The 16,436-nt window shown below is 40.6% G+C and overlaps 1 protein-coding gene across 6 annotated transcripts; it reads right to left on the reverse strand.

The window, feature by feature from the left end:
* Positions 1-31: 31 nt before the first annotated feature.
* Positions 32-16,369, reverse strand: hnrpkl (heterogeneous nuclear ribonucleoprotein K, like). Of its 6 annotated transcripts, none has more exons than XM_013275217.3 (16): positions 16,176-16,367; positions 14,629-14,737; positions 13,867-13,964; positions 13,722-13,778; positions 12,534-12,577; positions 11,130-11,202; positions 8,202-8,315; positions 7,554-7,682; positions 7,130-7,434; positions 6,456-6,509; positions 6,239-6,275; positions 4,210-4,225; positions 2,878-2,910; positions 2,675-2,742; positions 2,421-2,590; positions 32-1,735 (listed from the first exon to the last, which is right to left on the reverse strand). In XM_013275217.3, exons 2-16 carry the CDS (start codon positions 14,687-14,689, stop codon positions 1,705-1,707), a joined length of 1,290 nt encoding a protein of 429 aa, XP_013130671.1. In that variant the 5' UTR covers positions 14,690-14,737; positions 16,176-16,367; the 3' UTR covers positions 32-1,704. The 6 variants fall into 6 exon arrangements, 5 of the variants coding, with proteins under 5 accessions (XP_013130671.1, XP_003451520.1, XP_013130670.1 ...); XM_003451472.5 differs by having other exon boundaries at positions 14,629-14,740; positions 16,176-16,364; XM_013275216.3 differs by lacking the exon at positions 16,176-16,367 and adding an exon at positions 15,837-16,169 and having other exon boundaries at positions 14,629-14,740.
* Positions 16,370-16,436: the final 67 nt, after the last annotated feature.

Below are 16,436 nucleotides of genomic sequence, written 5' to 3' on the forward strand. Positions count from 1 at the left end.
TCCGCTGAAATAAAAACAAATAGACACACACTTGTGGGCTGTGACACAGACTTTATTTACTAAACACCTGCAAGTACTACACAGAAAAATCACCACTCGTGGACTCACAAATCTCTTGACATCAAACTGCAAAGAAAAGAGAGAGAAAAAAAAAGAAGTATCTTAAGAGATCAATTCACAGAACTCTAAAAATCCTTCTCCAAAAATTAAAATAATTAAAAAAAAAAATGCAAGAATAAAATGGATCCAACTGATCAGCTCTTAAGGTTGGAAGATTTCAGCGAGTCCATCCCTGTGAGTGGTAGAAAAGAAATAATGGAAAGACAACTAAAGATTACCAAATCTGTCTTTTTTTGTTGTTCTTGTTGTTTTTTGGCCCCATCTTCTTGCAAGAAAGTATTAAGTAATCTGGGCCGTTCTAAACACTCATAAAATTACTGCTTTTTTATGTAAATATATACACACTTTATACAGCTTTTTGCCTTTCAAAGAAAGACAATTACACACACACACAAAAAAAAATCTTAAAACTTTCTTTATGCATACCGCACTGGCACAAGTATCCCGACTTAAAGCAAAAAAAAAAAAAAAAAAAAAAAAAAAAAAAAGATATTTGGAGAAATAGGTTTATTCATTTCCTGCCTGTGATGCCTGTTAAAATATGAAGCTAGCACCATCACGGTTAAGAAAGTACACCCACAGTACAAACACCTCAAAAGTTCATAATTTTCACAAATCTTCTGTTTGATCCATTTAAAAAAACAAAAACAACAACAAAAAAAAAAAAAACTGTTTTATGAGAGAATTATAAACTGAAAGGTTTCTGAAATAGGCACCGATGGGTTACAAGCAGATATTATTTGTGCTGAGAGGAAGGCCAAAAGTACATTTTAGCTTCTTTCTGTACAAAATAAACAACAACAACAACATACAGCATGTTCATCTGTGGACTGATGGGTGGAATTTCTGCTGCATGCATTCACTTTTGTGCTAGAGTAAGCCAACAGGCTGTGGTGCTAGCTTCATACTGACCCTCCAGACATGAGGCTGGCATCTCAATTCTTCTCTGCTTTCTAGTTTAGCGTAATAGACATAAATAAATTCATTTCCCAAACAATCTCACTGAACCCCATCATTCAAAAAAGAAAAAGAAAGAAAGCACTTCATTACTTCATTTAACAGTGAGAAAAAAGGTGTTGGAGGTCGTGTAAAAACAAGTTTATTCAAAAGGCTTTGAACCATTCCAACACCATGCATCTTCATTTGGAAAGTGTGCTTAAAACTTTAAGGGAAAGATAAAAAAATCAAACAAACATAATGATTCAAACAAAACCATTACATTCTGCATGCTGTACTGAAATCAAAGAAATAAGGGCCAGAGGTTGGCTCTCACAACACCGAAAGTCATCACACAGATGGGTTTACTCCAGTGACGGCACAAGAATCTCTTAAAAGTAATCACACTAGCACAGAAAAACTTGTTGACTGCTGTTTGACAGCTTAAGATTTGTCAAAATAAAAACTGCAACACAGCTAGGCGGTGTAGTGTGTGTGTGTGTGTGTGTGTGTGTGAGTGTGTGTGTGTGTGTGTGTGTGTGTGTGTGTGGGGCATGTCTACCCAAAGCAGAGGAATGTAGGCTCTGAATAGCAGGAACAAACAGTATGGCAGCATGGCTTCACTCTTCTGCTTCTTCTCTTTTCTTCCTAGAAGAACCGACCTGAGTACTGCCTCACGCTGAAATAAGAGACAGATAAAAGGTAAGGACGAAACATTAGGAATATTTATGTTAACAGAAACATGGCACGGGTTAAGAAGTTGTAAATCCAGATGTGGAAAAATTGTTAAGCATTTTCCACATGAAGCACATTTGTAAGTTAAAAAAAAAGTAACACAAGGTCAAGGCTGGAAATAAATTCTGTCTGCAAGAAGCGACCCGACCAACTGCTGAGACCAGCTTAGCCATTTAGTGGTGAGAGGGAGCACAGTGAAATTAAAAGCTCCACAAGATCAAACACTATTTTCATCGTTGATTAATCTGCCAGACGATCTTAACGCTGACTGTAAAAAGTTACAAAATAGTGTAAAATAGTCCAGATCCAAGGTCGTCTTTAAAGCTTCCCCCCACCCAAAGCCAGTTTCCATCGAAATTACACTGCAAAATTATTTCATCATCAATTACCCAAAACAGTTGCACAATTTCCGTTAATAAACTGCTTAATCTAGTGATCTTACTAGCTTTCATTTCAGATTTTCCTGGACAAACTGTGAGTCAAAGTTAACAGATTAAAAGTAAAAAAATAAATAAATAAAATTATTTCCATTTGGATGTGGGTGAGCATGAGCACACAGGCCAGCACAGAAAGGCCTCACTGCTCTGTGGTGTGGATACTGTCTTGGGGAAAATCAGAGGAGTGCGTGCCTGTTCTGCAGCAAGTACTGGGCATTCTGGATCTGGTCCTGTGTCCCTGTGATGGTGATGATGCGGTCCTCAGAGCCCTCTAGTGGTTCATCAATCTTGATGGATGCCCCAGACTCGTGGCGGATCTGCTTGATCCTCTGACCGCCTTTACCGATGATGGAGCCTGCCAGCTGCACAACAACCGTAAAGGAGAGTTAAAAAACACACATGAAGGAGTGACATCTCTTTTCTTGTCATTGCTCACTTTAGCTTACATCTTTTGGGATGGTAACTTGTGTTGTGATGACTGGACCTCCGATATCACTGTACGAGCCTCTGCCACCTAGGAGGAGTTAAAACCACATATAAGGTGGAAGAGGGAAAAATCCATCTTTAACTAAAGCATGCCAGAAGATGCAGCAATCCCTATAGGTTAGGAAACAAAACGCTGGGACAGTAACAATCAATCCCAACTCACCAGACTGAAAGTGATCCCAGGAAGAACTGTTGTCTTTGAAAACATCAGAAAGAAAACAAAGAAAGGAAAAAAATGAAAACGCACCCCAGAACAAAGAAAAGAGAAAAGTGATAGTAAAGAATGTAGCCAGAATGTTCGAGACTTGAGCTGCAGTTCAATTATTTAATCAACGGATTCATTTTTCAGTAAAAATAAATGAATCATTTAAATGAAACTCACTGTTTTTAAACTGGTAAGCATTGCATGGTTTCATCTTTTCCTTACATAGTAGTACATTCAATAAATAATGAACTTAACTGTTAAACACATTAAGTCAAAGCTGAACTGATAATAGCAGTGTGTTAGAAAACCTGTGACCTAGTCTATACTCACTGATCAGGCATAACATTATGGCCACTGGGGTGGCGTAGATAACACTGATCATCTTTTCACCATGGCACCTGTTAGTGGATGGGATCTCTTAGGGAGTAAGTGAAGATTTTATCCTCAAAGTTGATGAGATAAAAGTCATGGACAAGCACAAGGATTTGAGCAAGTTTTACAAATGCTAAACTGTGAATGCAAGACAACTGGGTCAGAGCATCTCCAAAACTGCAGCTCTTGTGGGGTGTTCCCGGTCTGCAGCGGTCAGTATCTGCCAAAAGTGGTCCAAGGAAAGAACAGCAGTGAACCAGTGACAGGGTCATGGGAGGCCAAGGCTCACTGATGCACGTGAGGAGCGAAGGCTGACACGTGTAGTCTGATTTAACAGACGAGCTACTGTAGCTCAAATTGACAACAAGGTCAATGCTGGTTCTGATAGAAAGGTGTCAGAATACACAGTGCATGCAGTTTGTTGCATATGGGGCTGCATAGCTACAGACCAGTCAGGGTGAACGGAGCAATGGAAGAAGGTGACCTGGTCTAACCAATGTCACTTTGACACGTATCACCTACCTCAGCATTGTTTCCTCCCAATTACCCACATCTCAACCCACTTGAGCATCTGTGGGATGTGTTGGACAAACAGGCCCGATCCATGGAGGCCACACCCCACAACTTACAGGACCTAAAGGATCTTTTGCTGACATCTTGGTGCCAGATACCACAGCACATGGGTTTAGTGGAGTCCATGCCTTGACGGGTCAGAGATGTTTTGACAGCAAAAGGTGGCGGGTGGTCATAATGTTATGCCTGATCGGTGTAGTTGCCCCATGCCTAGCAGCATTGTGGTGTTCCTATAAAACCTCTCAAAAATAAAAGATGAAATTATGAGAATAAAGTCCAAGAAGCCCTGATTTTCCTTTGCTGAACTTGAATTTTTCCAGGAGATTAATAAAGAAAAACACTCACCATATCCACCTCCACTCTGCATTTCAGGATCAATTGATGGGAAAAAAAATATGATATAAGTTTGAATGTCACAGTACAGACGAAGCTTTCAGAACCTGGAGTAAACTAAGTGCTCACTATCCATTCTACATTAAACTACAAACAACTCGTGTACACTCATGCAGACTAAGAACAATCTGATGTTCACCAAGGTGGAGGGGAGTACTCATCCCACAGTATTAAGCACATCCATTTCAAAGCTTTAAAAAAAAAAAAAAAAAAAATCACACTGAACTTTATAAGAACACCATGTTGTTGGCTAGAAATTTGATCTGAGTGTGAAATAACTCTGGGACCCTTCATGTGATGATTTGTCTTTCTGAAATTATTCATTTGAATAAAGTTGACCAACAGAAAGGCACATGTTGAAGACCTTTAAAGTCATCAATAAAAAAACAAACAAACAAACAAACAAAAAAACCCACTCAGCTTTACCTTCCTAGATCACCACAGAGTTTTTCATTTGTTCATATATTTGAAGCACATAAAGCATCATCAGTTTGAGTTCACAATACTGCCAAGAACAGCTACAGCTTTTATGGGGAAGTTCAAGAAAAACTCAATTTTGACTATGCTGCCTCTTACACAGGAGGCGTTTCAGCTGCTCAGCTCACACACGTCTGATAGAACAGATATGCTTCTATTTTAATCAGCCTGTATGAGTCCTCGTAGACTCTATACGTGCCCCAAAACACATTTACACTTTCCAGGATTCTGTTCTGCTGGTTTGTGCAGTGACTCGGCTGGAAGTTGTCAGTGACTTGTGCTGCTAAACACAAATGTTGCATTGCTGATCACGCTACAACTTCCCTGTAGACAATTTAGGCCTTTTCTGTATTAATTTATTTATTTTAAATAAACCATTTAAATGGCTCAGAAACAAGGAAACCAATTCAATTTAAGGTGGGAGCACATCTGTGAATATATAGTTGAGGCAATAATTATTTCATCCTCCATTTACTTCTTCCAAAGAAATGAGCATTACCATTAACATTCAAAATTAGTTGTACCGATCCTTTTAAAGGAAAATGTAAATATAGCTCATATACAGTGATGCACTGTGAGGGATAATCAGCTGCCTCTCCAGTAAGTTCCAGTAAAGCCTATTTTACAGTAATATGGCTGTCTTCAAGAAGTACACAAACTATCTGCTTGCATACAGCCCTAAAAAAAGGGAGGAAAAAAAGCCTTTTGAACATCTGAACACTTCAATGTCAACTGGAAGCTGTCACTGTAGTTTTGATGACTTTTTCCAGCATTTGTCTGTAGCTCTTTTACTGTAAACCTCTTTCTTTGTATTAAAGTGCACCTTAAAAGCTTAGCTATGGGTAAGATCTGTCAAGTAGCAAATTGGCTGCAAGTCCCACATCTATTACACTGATTGCATTTAATTTATATGTGACGATGTTTACTTGTTAACTCAGATGAGTAGAGCAGTGATAAGCTTTGATGAAAAAAAATAATCAGTTGATGCTTTCACTCCTGAAATTCTTGTGTTTCGCAAAGAAAAATAAATTATATTATACTTTACATGATAAACGTCAGTTTTTGCTCTTTTCTTAGACACTTTAAAATCACTTTAAATGATTAACTGACATCTCTTGATGCCTATGTGATGAAATTAATGCTTCTGTATTACTATTAAAACATTTTTTTGCAGCTTTAAACCTATAGGGAAACGGTTCAGGACTCGCTTTGGCTTCTGCTCATTTGCTAGCCTGGCGGATCTCCGGACTACGTACTCAGCTGCTCTGTGGTAACCACGGAGACAACAGTTGCCTGGCAACAACAGGCCTACATCAGTGTGCATACATAGTGGGGGGAGAAAAAAAAAAGCAGCTTGGTGTTGAAGCCACTGCGCTTGTACGAAAGTGAGAAAAAGAAATTCCAATCATATGATCTAAAGCAGGATTCACAAACACAAACTACACAGAAGCAGGAAGCGACACATACGGATTAGTATTACAGAAGCATTAGTAAACACACTCACCATGCTGTCATAACGGTCTCCTCTGCCTCTTCTGTCACTACAGACAAAAAAGGTAAATGTTAACATAGTTCCTCCAACATAGGGGACACGTGTGACAGGGCAAGCAGACTCCACTGATGACCTCTGATCAGGTCTGAACTATGGCTTCACCTCCTGATGAACTTTCAGTGTCTTCTGCTTTTAAGACAAATTATTTTGTATTGACAATCCTACTCACCTTGGTCTGTCATCCATGCTACCATGATAGCTGCCATGCGAAAACCTGTCACCTCTGTGGATAATAACAGACAAGGAAAAAGAGGTTGGGGAAACATATATGCCTATACACAAACATACACATAATACGCATAAATTAACAGGAATCTAATAATGCTTTTTTGATCCAAACTTTAATGGAGAAATAAGATCGTTTTACAAAGAGTACAAAAAAATGCCTATAGCTAATTTTCACCTTCATGACTGTGGATTCATTTTAATAACACTTAGGGTGGGTGAATGCTGACTAGGCTCATCACCTCTGCTAATTTGAATTTGGACTGAACTTTGGCTGCATTTGTGGTGTTGGAGCCATTTGCAGCACTGACATAATATGGGCTGCTGTGCAAGTAGTGCAAGAAGTGAGTGCTCCAGTTTTTATAGTTTTTAAGTTTTATGTATGTGCACCCAGATGGATGGATGCAACCTATCAACAATAGCCCTACCTGACAATTTAGCACACCTCCCTCTAGTCCAAATACATTCACTTTTGGCTTGGTTATGCTAACCATATGGCAACGGCCAACCAGAGGCTTTAAAATGGGAGTTAAAACACCAATGGGTAATGGGCATTATCTATCCCCATCTTTTATATAAAGTATAAAAATAGTTCAGATGTGAAAGCACTGCAATTACCCTCCTCTTGGTGGTGGTGGCGGGGGCAGAGGCAGATTACGAGCACGACTTCCCCCTCGTCCTCTGCTCAGTGGTGGCGGAGGCCCTCGTCTGGGACTCATGTCATCATAATCCCTTCTGGAGGGAGGCATGGGCCTGCTGCCACGAACGGGAGGCATGCGCTCAAAACCGCCACGAACACGAATGGGGAAGCCACCAATGGGTCGTCTGCCCCTCTCTTCAAATAACATAGTAAAGCCACCGTAGTCGTACGTCTCATCATAGAAGTTAGGGTCATAAGGCTGGGCGCGACCTTTGATCGGTGCCTGCAAGGGGAAGGAAAAGAAAATTAAATGGATAATTTATTATTCTTACTGTGAGACATGAACAGCATAATTATAAAGCATGTTAACCCCTTTAACAGATCTCAATGATGTAATCGCACCTCTGACACCAGCTCCAATATAACTTTTATACATTCAACGACGCGCTCTGGCTTTCCTCCAACTAAGACGACTCTGTCTGTCGAGTGTGGACAGCACTCCTGGAACAACTTGATGGTGGTCTGGGTGTTCTGATCCACAAGAGCAAAAAGTGTTAGTCTTTTTTCCAGTCTATCAATTTCATCTGTGACCAATTTGCCATTAAAGCTGGTCTATGACACTAGCAAAACTGGTCCTTAAATACACATATGAGCTGCGTATCTGGGCTCAGATAATTGCCCATCTCAATCAAAACGTGTACACTGACAGCTGTTCGGACATATGCAAGATGATGATCTCGATGGGCAGATCAGGTGAATTTAATTGAGGTATGATTTTTTTTTTTAAGAGCCAAATTTTGATCACATATTCCACATTATCTGATTACAGCTGCAAATAGATTATATCTGTAATACTCAAAGTATAAACAAGTTATAGAACATTTGGGAACTACAGATAACACAATAAGGTGGCACAAATAAGTCCTAATAAATCCTAATATATTTCAGATACAATATGCATTAACAATTACAACCTTAATAATTATTCTACAGTCCAACTTTTGAGGCAGAGCATCATGGTGAGGATCCTGCTAATCTGGACTCTCTTACCTCTCTTAGCTCCTTTATCTTGGCACCTTTCACTCCGATGATGCCCCCTGCCAAGCTCTGATGGATCAGCAGCCGAAGCTCACAGTCAAAATCAATCCCACTGTAATGTTGGTACTAAAGAAACACAGCACAAGATCAACAATGTCAGCAGGGTCAGAATATCTGCCTATAGTTTATTATTAAACTCTTTGAGCAGTTACTTATATGCTGCCAATGTGGCAAAAAACTGCTAAACCTGCTAATAACTGCTAAACATGCAGTTACTAGCAGCTTTAAATGATCCATGCACACATCTGCATGGGTCACAATCTGGCATTTGGCAAGTCATTTCAAGATTAGAAAATGTCATGTTAAATTTCCATTTCATTGTGGAACATTATTGAACAAACCAATGATTAATATGTTTAATGGATTTCAAAATTCACATCAGTGCAGTGTACATTCATATCTTTTTCATCGTTTTTGTCCCTCTATGCTACCACATCAGTCTGAAATGGCACATACAGTTGCAGTGGAGACTAGGGCTGGGCTATGTCATACCGTTCACGGTAATACCGGTGTAATTTTGGGCAATGATAGAAAAATGAAATATCGCGATAGAATATGGGTAAAACGCGCATGCGCAGTGCCTATGTTTACATACGCACATGGCGGCGACGCAGAATGAGAAGAGCGAAAGTGGATCGTTAAATGAAACGGATGAACCAGAACTGGTTTGTAAAAATGCTGCAACTTCAGTGGTGTGGAACTGGTTTAGCTTTCGTCCGTCAGATACACAACAAAGCACTATTTTTGGTAGCGCATGCTAGCGGGCCGTCGTTATTACCGTGTTGTTTGGAAAATACGGCACACTTAAAATCAATCCTTTGATTTTTCTGAAAATCGACAGTGCCCCTTATAATCCTGTGTGCCTTATGTATGAATTCTGGTTGTGTTTACTGACCTCGAAACGATTTAATGTGGTACATGGCGCTCGAAAATCTGTCAGATGTTTCAGTACGACTTTGCTAGGCTACGAACTCGCACCGCTTGATGGATTGTCGGAGCATTACGGTTAAGGCAGGAGCCTCGCGGAGTGATACGTACTGTGCTTCAACATAATATTACCGTATTGTGTGTGTATAACCTATTTTTAAGTTTTGTGGATATTATACATGGTTATGCTGAGGATATGTCGGCCAATTTCCACTGGAAATGCCTTTTGGTTAAACTGTCAGCAAGGAATTTCCATTTGCACTGTTAAATTTTTATATAACTTTAATGCACATAAAAAACAGCTGCTTGTTTAAGTGAAAATACATTATTAGTGCAAAAAACCTCATCAAAGTTGTGGAGTTGTAAAGTATTTTGTCTAGTGTCAATTATATCGTCAGTGATATCGTTATCGCAAATTTTCAAATGTATATCGTGATAAATATTTTTGGTCATATCGCCCTGCTCTAGTGGAGACTTTCAGCTTTTTTAACAAAAATAACTTAAGGAGTCAAAGAAAATTATTTTAAGGGGTTAATTATCTGTTAAGCAATAGCAACCACTTCTACGCACAGCATTTTATAATCCCAAATATAATGATAATTTTTTTTATTGTCAAAAATGATTTGAAAGCAACGACTGGCTAGAACGATGCCTCGTTTGTGATGTTTGCCTTTACAGCAGCTCAGTCGGTGAAATCAGGTGAGCGTTTTAGTCACTGCAGCAGATTCTTCTTCCTGATCTTCAAACTGTTCAGAGTGCTCATACATTAAGCTTTGGGTCATTGTCCACTTGTACTGCAACGTACTGTCTTGTCAACTTTGTTGCATTTCGCTGAATCTTAGTATTGCTCTGTAGACTTTCAGAGAAATATAGTATTGTTCTGAAACTGAATATGCCTTTCATCAGTTTTGGTACATTCATTAGAATGTACACAAACAATCAGTCTACCCCTAATCTTCCTGTTTTTCTGATGTATTTGCTTTGTTTGGGTGCAAAGCAAACCCGTGGCCTGTATTTGTATTAACTTCTCCTTTGACCGTCTGCTTTAGGCTCACAAAGCTTTCAAATGCGATCACCTCCAGACTTTTTAACCTGCTTAATTTATAAAGAAATATAAGCGTGCACTTCAATTGCATCGTGATTGTTTCATTTTAAACCGACTATCTGTTACTTATGCATAAACAGTCATTTGAATCAATCCAATTTGGTTTTGTAAATTCTCTCCCCGTCAGTATTAACAAGTATGATAATAACTGTTACCAACTGCTTTTAGAGAAGATATTTAGAGAAGATTTAAAGCAGCTCACATAAAGACTTAAAGACAGGGCAAGAGGAACTCTCAATAAATCATGATAACATTTACCAAAGACAAAAAACTACAGTGACACAGACTAAAATCATTAATAAGCATAATTCAACAAAAAAGAAACTAGAACCATTATATCTGTGAGTAGTCTAGCAATAAGCTAATTAAGCATGGTCAAATGACTGGAATGACAACCAGGAAGTGGTTATGACAAAGACCCAGTGAGTCTCAGTAAAGCTAATGAAAATTTTGTTGTTTAAGCACATAACTGCTGCTATTGCACAGCATCACCGGTGGGACATATGGCTGCGTGTAGGACACAAATCCCTTTAGGGCTGCAAAAATTAAATATCAGGAGCTACCTGCTGTGGCGACCCCTTGTGAATATGGAAGCAGCTAAAAGTAGCTTACTATTATTATTATCATTTTATCAATGCATGCTGGGTGCAGCTGGATACAATGTACCAGCTCTGTGTTATATTAACTTAAAGCACGAAAGGTCAGTAATAAAAGAAATAGAGATCTTCCAGTCAGATTCAGTTGTGATTTTTCTTTTTTTGCAACATATAAACATATTTCATAAACAGATACCATCGACTTTTCTGGACTGCTCTTTGTTTATACGCACAATTATTATGACAGCTCACCTCTTCAAGAGTCGGTATGATTTTCAACAGAATCTCTCCAATAGTGTCGATACTGGCATTCACACTCAGGATCCTGTCAGGAACCATTTTAGCCAAAAGGAAGCAAGGCGTTACAAGAAGGACAAAAGAGAAGGACAGAAAGCAAAACCTGATAAAAAAAATAAATAAATAAATAAACAAATAAAGAAGAAGCAGTCCAGCAAACATTTATGAACACACGAAAGGTTTAAAAACTAAAAAAGGAAAAATTAAGACTGCTAAATGCTACACAAAAAAAATAAATAATAATAATAATAATTCTTCATAACTTTTCCCCAACACTACACTGACTAAATAAGCAGCTGACATGCACTGATTATAATATTATTTTTAAAGACAAGCTTGGGGAGGATGGGCGGTTTCAGAGCGGCTCAAATTAATGTGATTGCGGCCACACAGAGTTGGGAGAGAGGGGTGTAAAAAGAGAGAGAGAGATCTTCTATAACCATCCCACCACCAAGTTGGGGAAAAGGAAGGTAATAACTTAACACATTATCTTGTCATGACAACTGCGCCACCAGCACACCTTCTCTTTGTGACCAGGGGTTAGGAAAGAGGGTGGGGAACAGGTGGGGAGGAGAGGGGCTTGGGGCTGAGGTGAGGAGGAGACGAGGTGGGTAGTAGAGAACAGCAACAGAGCAGAGGGGTTTAGACTGGGAAAAGAAATGTGAGTGGTTGCCAACTACTCTGTGGCACAGAACAGGAACAGGAACGGGGGTGGGAGGGTTATGAAAGGTTTGGGCAGGCAGCGCTGATCTGATGTGGCCTGAGAGGAATTTAACACAAGGGGATGCAGCACCATGAAATAAAAAGAAACAACATTAATGAGTGACAGACACGAAGACGGAGCCTCCGGACAAGAGCCAGTGCGCTCTCTCATGGACAGTGATGCTGAGAGTGGGGGTGGGAAGCGAGAGGGCCAGGTGAGCCACAGAGGAGGAGGACAGAGTGAGATAAAGATGTCTGGTTTCCACAAGATTTATGGTAAAATTAAACATCACAACAAGGAAATTTAAAAAAAAAAACAAACATAAATAAACAGCATCTGACCACTGCGTTGCTAACTATGTAAAACACCAACTACTTGGTAGTGGGCTGTCAGTGATTCTCTGCATGGACAATAAACTGTAATGACAAAAAGTCCAACTCAATGGAGAGGCTGAAAATGGACAGGAAAAAAAGGAGGAAAAAAAGGAACAAACACGTCTCTTACAAGTGGAGGGGGGTGGGGTGTTTGGGGGAGGGGGAGGGGGAGTATACTGTCATGTATATCAAAATGTTAAAAGTCAAACAGAAGGCAGATTATCAAAGACATGTGTTTCACTGTTCTAATCAGGCAGTGAGGCAATAACTGGTGGGACATACCGCTCTGGGCCACTGCTGTCTGGGACTGATACACTGGCATTGTACTGCATGGGCCGAGGAGGTGGTGGTGGTGGTGGTTGTGGTGGTGGTTGTGGTGGAGGAGGTTGGCATTGGGCGGGGGCATTCAATCACAAGATGTCAAGTTAGGTGCCCGATTAAGGAGGGGCACAGTTTATGGGCAGGGCCAACCGGGAGTGTCAGGTGGGCGGGCGGGCGGGCGTTCGGGGCGGGCGGAGGTTGGGCCAACGTCAAGGTGGGCAACGCAGGAGGGGCATGTCGATCCAGTACATGGGCAACGGAGGAAGGTGGCCAAAAGTAAAGACAAAAAAATAAATAAAAGGAGAAGGGAAGAGGGGGAGAAGGAATACATTTTTAATTGAATACACGCTACACGTTGTCCCAAAAGTGAAACTGTGGTGAGTGAAGAAGAACAGGAAGTGTGACCTGGACAAAGATATGTTTAATAAGCAGTTTGGAGCACTAGACAGATTTATGTCCCTGAAAAGACTTTCCAGTCAAGGCTTTCAGGCACCTGTTGTCACTTCAAGGTCAAACATAGCTTCAACACTGTTTGGGGAAATGTAATTAGGTTGAAACTCACAAAAACAGGGCTGGGGAAAAAAAAGGGGGTGGGGGGACAAAAAAAACCTAACAAACAAAAACCCCCAAAACACAGCTGTCTAACAGGACCTTCCTGGTCTGTCCACACGAGCCAAGGTGGTTTCATCATAGTAACAGTGCATGTCAATTCTGGATACAATACTAAAAGCATGCCGCCAAAAAATCTGGGATTAATTCTGTGGAAATCCAATTCTGCAGGAATGCAGAAATCATTTGGTAATTTGTTTTGACACTTTGAGTTTTTTAGGGTTTTTTTTTAACAAATTATTCCTCCTCTTGTGTCAGGAAAACCTTCAATCCTTCATCATCTTCATGTTTAAAGAGCACAAATGTAATCATAGAACTTCATTAGACTGAATCCCAGATATAAGGACAACACAAGTGATGGGACACAATAGCTAAACATTGGCGCAAGGCGTTGGTGAGCAGGCCAGTGGCAGTCAACAAGGCAGATAAATTTAAAAGAAAAGAGCTATGCAGGTTCTGCAAAAGAGGGGGCAGGCATTAGCTGACAAAACTGTTGCCTCAATCGCAGACATATTTGCAGATTTTTATCCGTGTACTCACATCTGTGCGCAGGGCTTTTATGTTCTTGCCACCCTTTCCAATAACAGCACCGGCATTCTGTGAAGAAAAAAAAAAGGTTTGATGAAAAGGTGAAGAAAACAGCAATGCAGTCCCAACAGCTGATGTGTGAACTGAGTCTTTTTACTTTGCTCTGAAGCAGCACTCGCAGCTCCACCATCTCATCTGTGTTGCGTGAACGTTTGAAGGCCTGCTCCTCATCCATGTCCTCAGCTGGGCGCTTACCTAAAGAGACAGGTGATTTGGTCAAACGGAGACTGGCAGTAACTCTGAACGCAGTACTCAAACAAGTTCTGGGTAATTGTAATAATATATATATAAACATAAAAAACACACTGTTGTCGTTCTTCAAAGACGTTGTTACCATAGTATTCTATAACACCAAACAACACAAACAATTTAGGACTGAGTTGCCTTACCGTTAGGGAAACAACCAAATTAACATTACCGACTAAAGCCACTGAAAGCTTAGAAAAAGTGATAAAAATATAACTACACGTCAGGAGCTAGGTCTACGCCATGTTCCACCAAAAGAACAGGTTTCATTTAGCGGCCAACTGTATCCTGGAAGAAGTCCAGCACCACCGTGTACCCTTCCTGGATTAAAACATGGGACAGATCTGCTCAGGGCCCACAGAACAGCAGTATGCTGGACAGGAGAATCCCTCAACCATCTGACATGTGCACATGCTATGAAGCATAAGCCAGTTTTTCTTCCTTTCCTTTCCTTAAACAAACTAATTACCATTTGTATCTGCAGACTGTACTTCATGCCGGATGACATGACAGACAGGCTTAGCTTATTTTTAAAATCAGGACCTCATTTACATCTTTACATTACTCTAATGAATTGCTTAACTCATCAATAAAAACCTGTGTGGGACCTTACCATTAGTGTCAGTGTTGCTGAATGAGATGTCTTCGTCCTGCTGTTTGCCTTTCACCTCCATTGTCTTTCACCTGCAGCGGGAAAAACAAACAGGTTCCTCTCCCTGGATCTGCTAAACGGAGGGGATCAAATGATACAATCAGTCAAACGACATACAGTACATGCAGGGACACACCTGATCAAATAATCTGAAGGAGTTGGCCAATATTATCAGCAGACATTGACCTATCACAGCTAAATCTGAATTTGTTGTCTGCATCAATTTTTTTGTTGTTGTTTTAAAGACTATACTGATGATCCTGACTGATTTTTTTTTACTACAATCACTGCTGTCTATGGCATCTGTATCTCATTGTACAACTGTATAGTGACAATAAAAGGCATTCTATTCTATTCTATTCACATGCAGCAAAGGAGCATCACAGCTGATCTATATGTAAACATAACTAGTTATTGCTTAAAAAGTATCAGTCAGCCACTACAACTATAGCATGTATTTTTCTAAGTACGTGAATTAGCCAATTGCAGATACGATTAATTAACTGTGTAGCCTGCAATATAAAGTGACCACTGAATGTACCCACAGCCCAGTGTGCCTACAAACTGAGCTGTGGAATTATACTACCACAATCAAAAGATGAGATGACGCAAAAAATCCTCGCAAAATAGATGCTGCCACCAAAGAATTGGGGGAATTTATTCTTAATAGTTGTCTGCAACAAGACATGACTAAGCTACGTGCAGCACACGAAATGTATTTGCTCAGGCAGCATCCCGCACTACTTCATCACAGAGATAATAATCTAGGATTGGACATGTTAAAGTGTCGTAGCTCCTGAGTGTTGCTGGCCTGCATGCACTGTACTGTACAAACGCAGCCCACCTACATGCGCTGCCTACTGTTGCTAGCCAAGTACTGTACATGCTGTCTGGACCTCCGCAGGCATCAACGGAGGCCTTGCTAAACTTAAAAGGAGTGCCAGTCAACGCCCACATAGCTCAGGAATTAACAGCACCCGTTTTAACCACCAAGAGCCGCCACAGACACCTAACGGTTAAAGAGGGGAGTCCAGAAAACACAAATACGTATGTGCGCTAATGTCATCCAGAGCACATTAGCCGTTTGAGAAAGGTCCAACAAATGGCTAATATCGAGTCTTTCTTTTCTCCCCTTTGTTTTCATAAAAAATAAAATTCAAAACAGCTACCCGAGGTGACTGGACATCAGGGAAACTGCTCCCGAAGGAAAATGTGTTTATCACCTGATGCCTGCGAATAAGTTAGCTATCTGTTAACGGTACTGACATTGCGCTCCCAAGCTAACAGCGCTGCAAAGCTAGCCAGTTGGTGTGTTTTACGAGGCGTGCCTATCAGCTCCACTGTCCACGTTGCGACTGTACAAAACCGCAAATAAAAGCAGAGCTACGCGGATATCCTGCTAATGTCAGCCGTCAAGTCTTGTTTAATCGCCGACAGCTTGCGAACAGGTCGAATGACGCCACGTTACAAGCCGAGCTATGAAATGTACAACAAACACAAAAACAAACCTGGGGCTAAAAAACTACGTTCACTGCGGTCCTCGGCGTTCAGCGGTCGCCTCGCCTTGAAACGTTTTCAGCACGGAAACACACGCTGTGGATGAGCTCGATTCGTCGACCCTCTCCCGGTGGGTCCAAGTCAACACCGGCGGGCGGGGCTAAGGCACGTTAGATTCGCCGAAAGGAAACTTTGTACCCGTAATGGGACAATGTATCAGACACCCTCCTCTAAATATTTTGGGAATTTCTGGTCCTGAATTCAGACTGCCT

Source organism: Oreochromis niloticus, linkage group LG7 (genome assembly GCF_001858045.2).
Source record: "Oreochromis niloticus isolate F11D_XX linkage group LG7, O_niloticus_UMD_NMBU, whole genome shotgun sequence".
NCBI classification, from domain to species: Eukaryota; Metazoa; Chordata; class Actinopteri; order Cichliformes; family Cichlidae; genus Oreochromis; species Oreochromis niloticus.

Coding starts and splice junctions, on each gene's coding strand:
- hnrpkl (XM_013275217.3), bottom strand. CDS start 14,689: ATGGAGGTGAAAGGCAAACAGCAGGACGAAGACATCTCATTCAGCAAC. Junction 13,779..13,866: donor GAGTGCTGCTTCAGAGCAAA/GTAAAAAGACTC, acceptor TTTTCTTCACAG/AATGCCGGTGCTGTTATTGG. Junction 7,435..7,553: donor TATTGGAGCTGGTGTCAGAG/GTGCGATTACAT, acceptor TTCCCCTTGCAG/GCACCGATCAAAGGTCGCGC.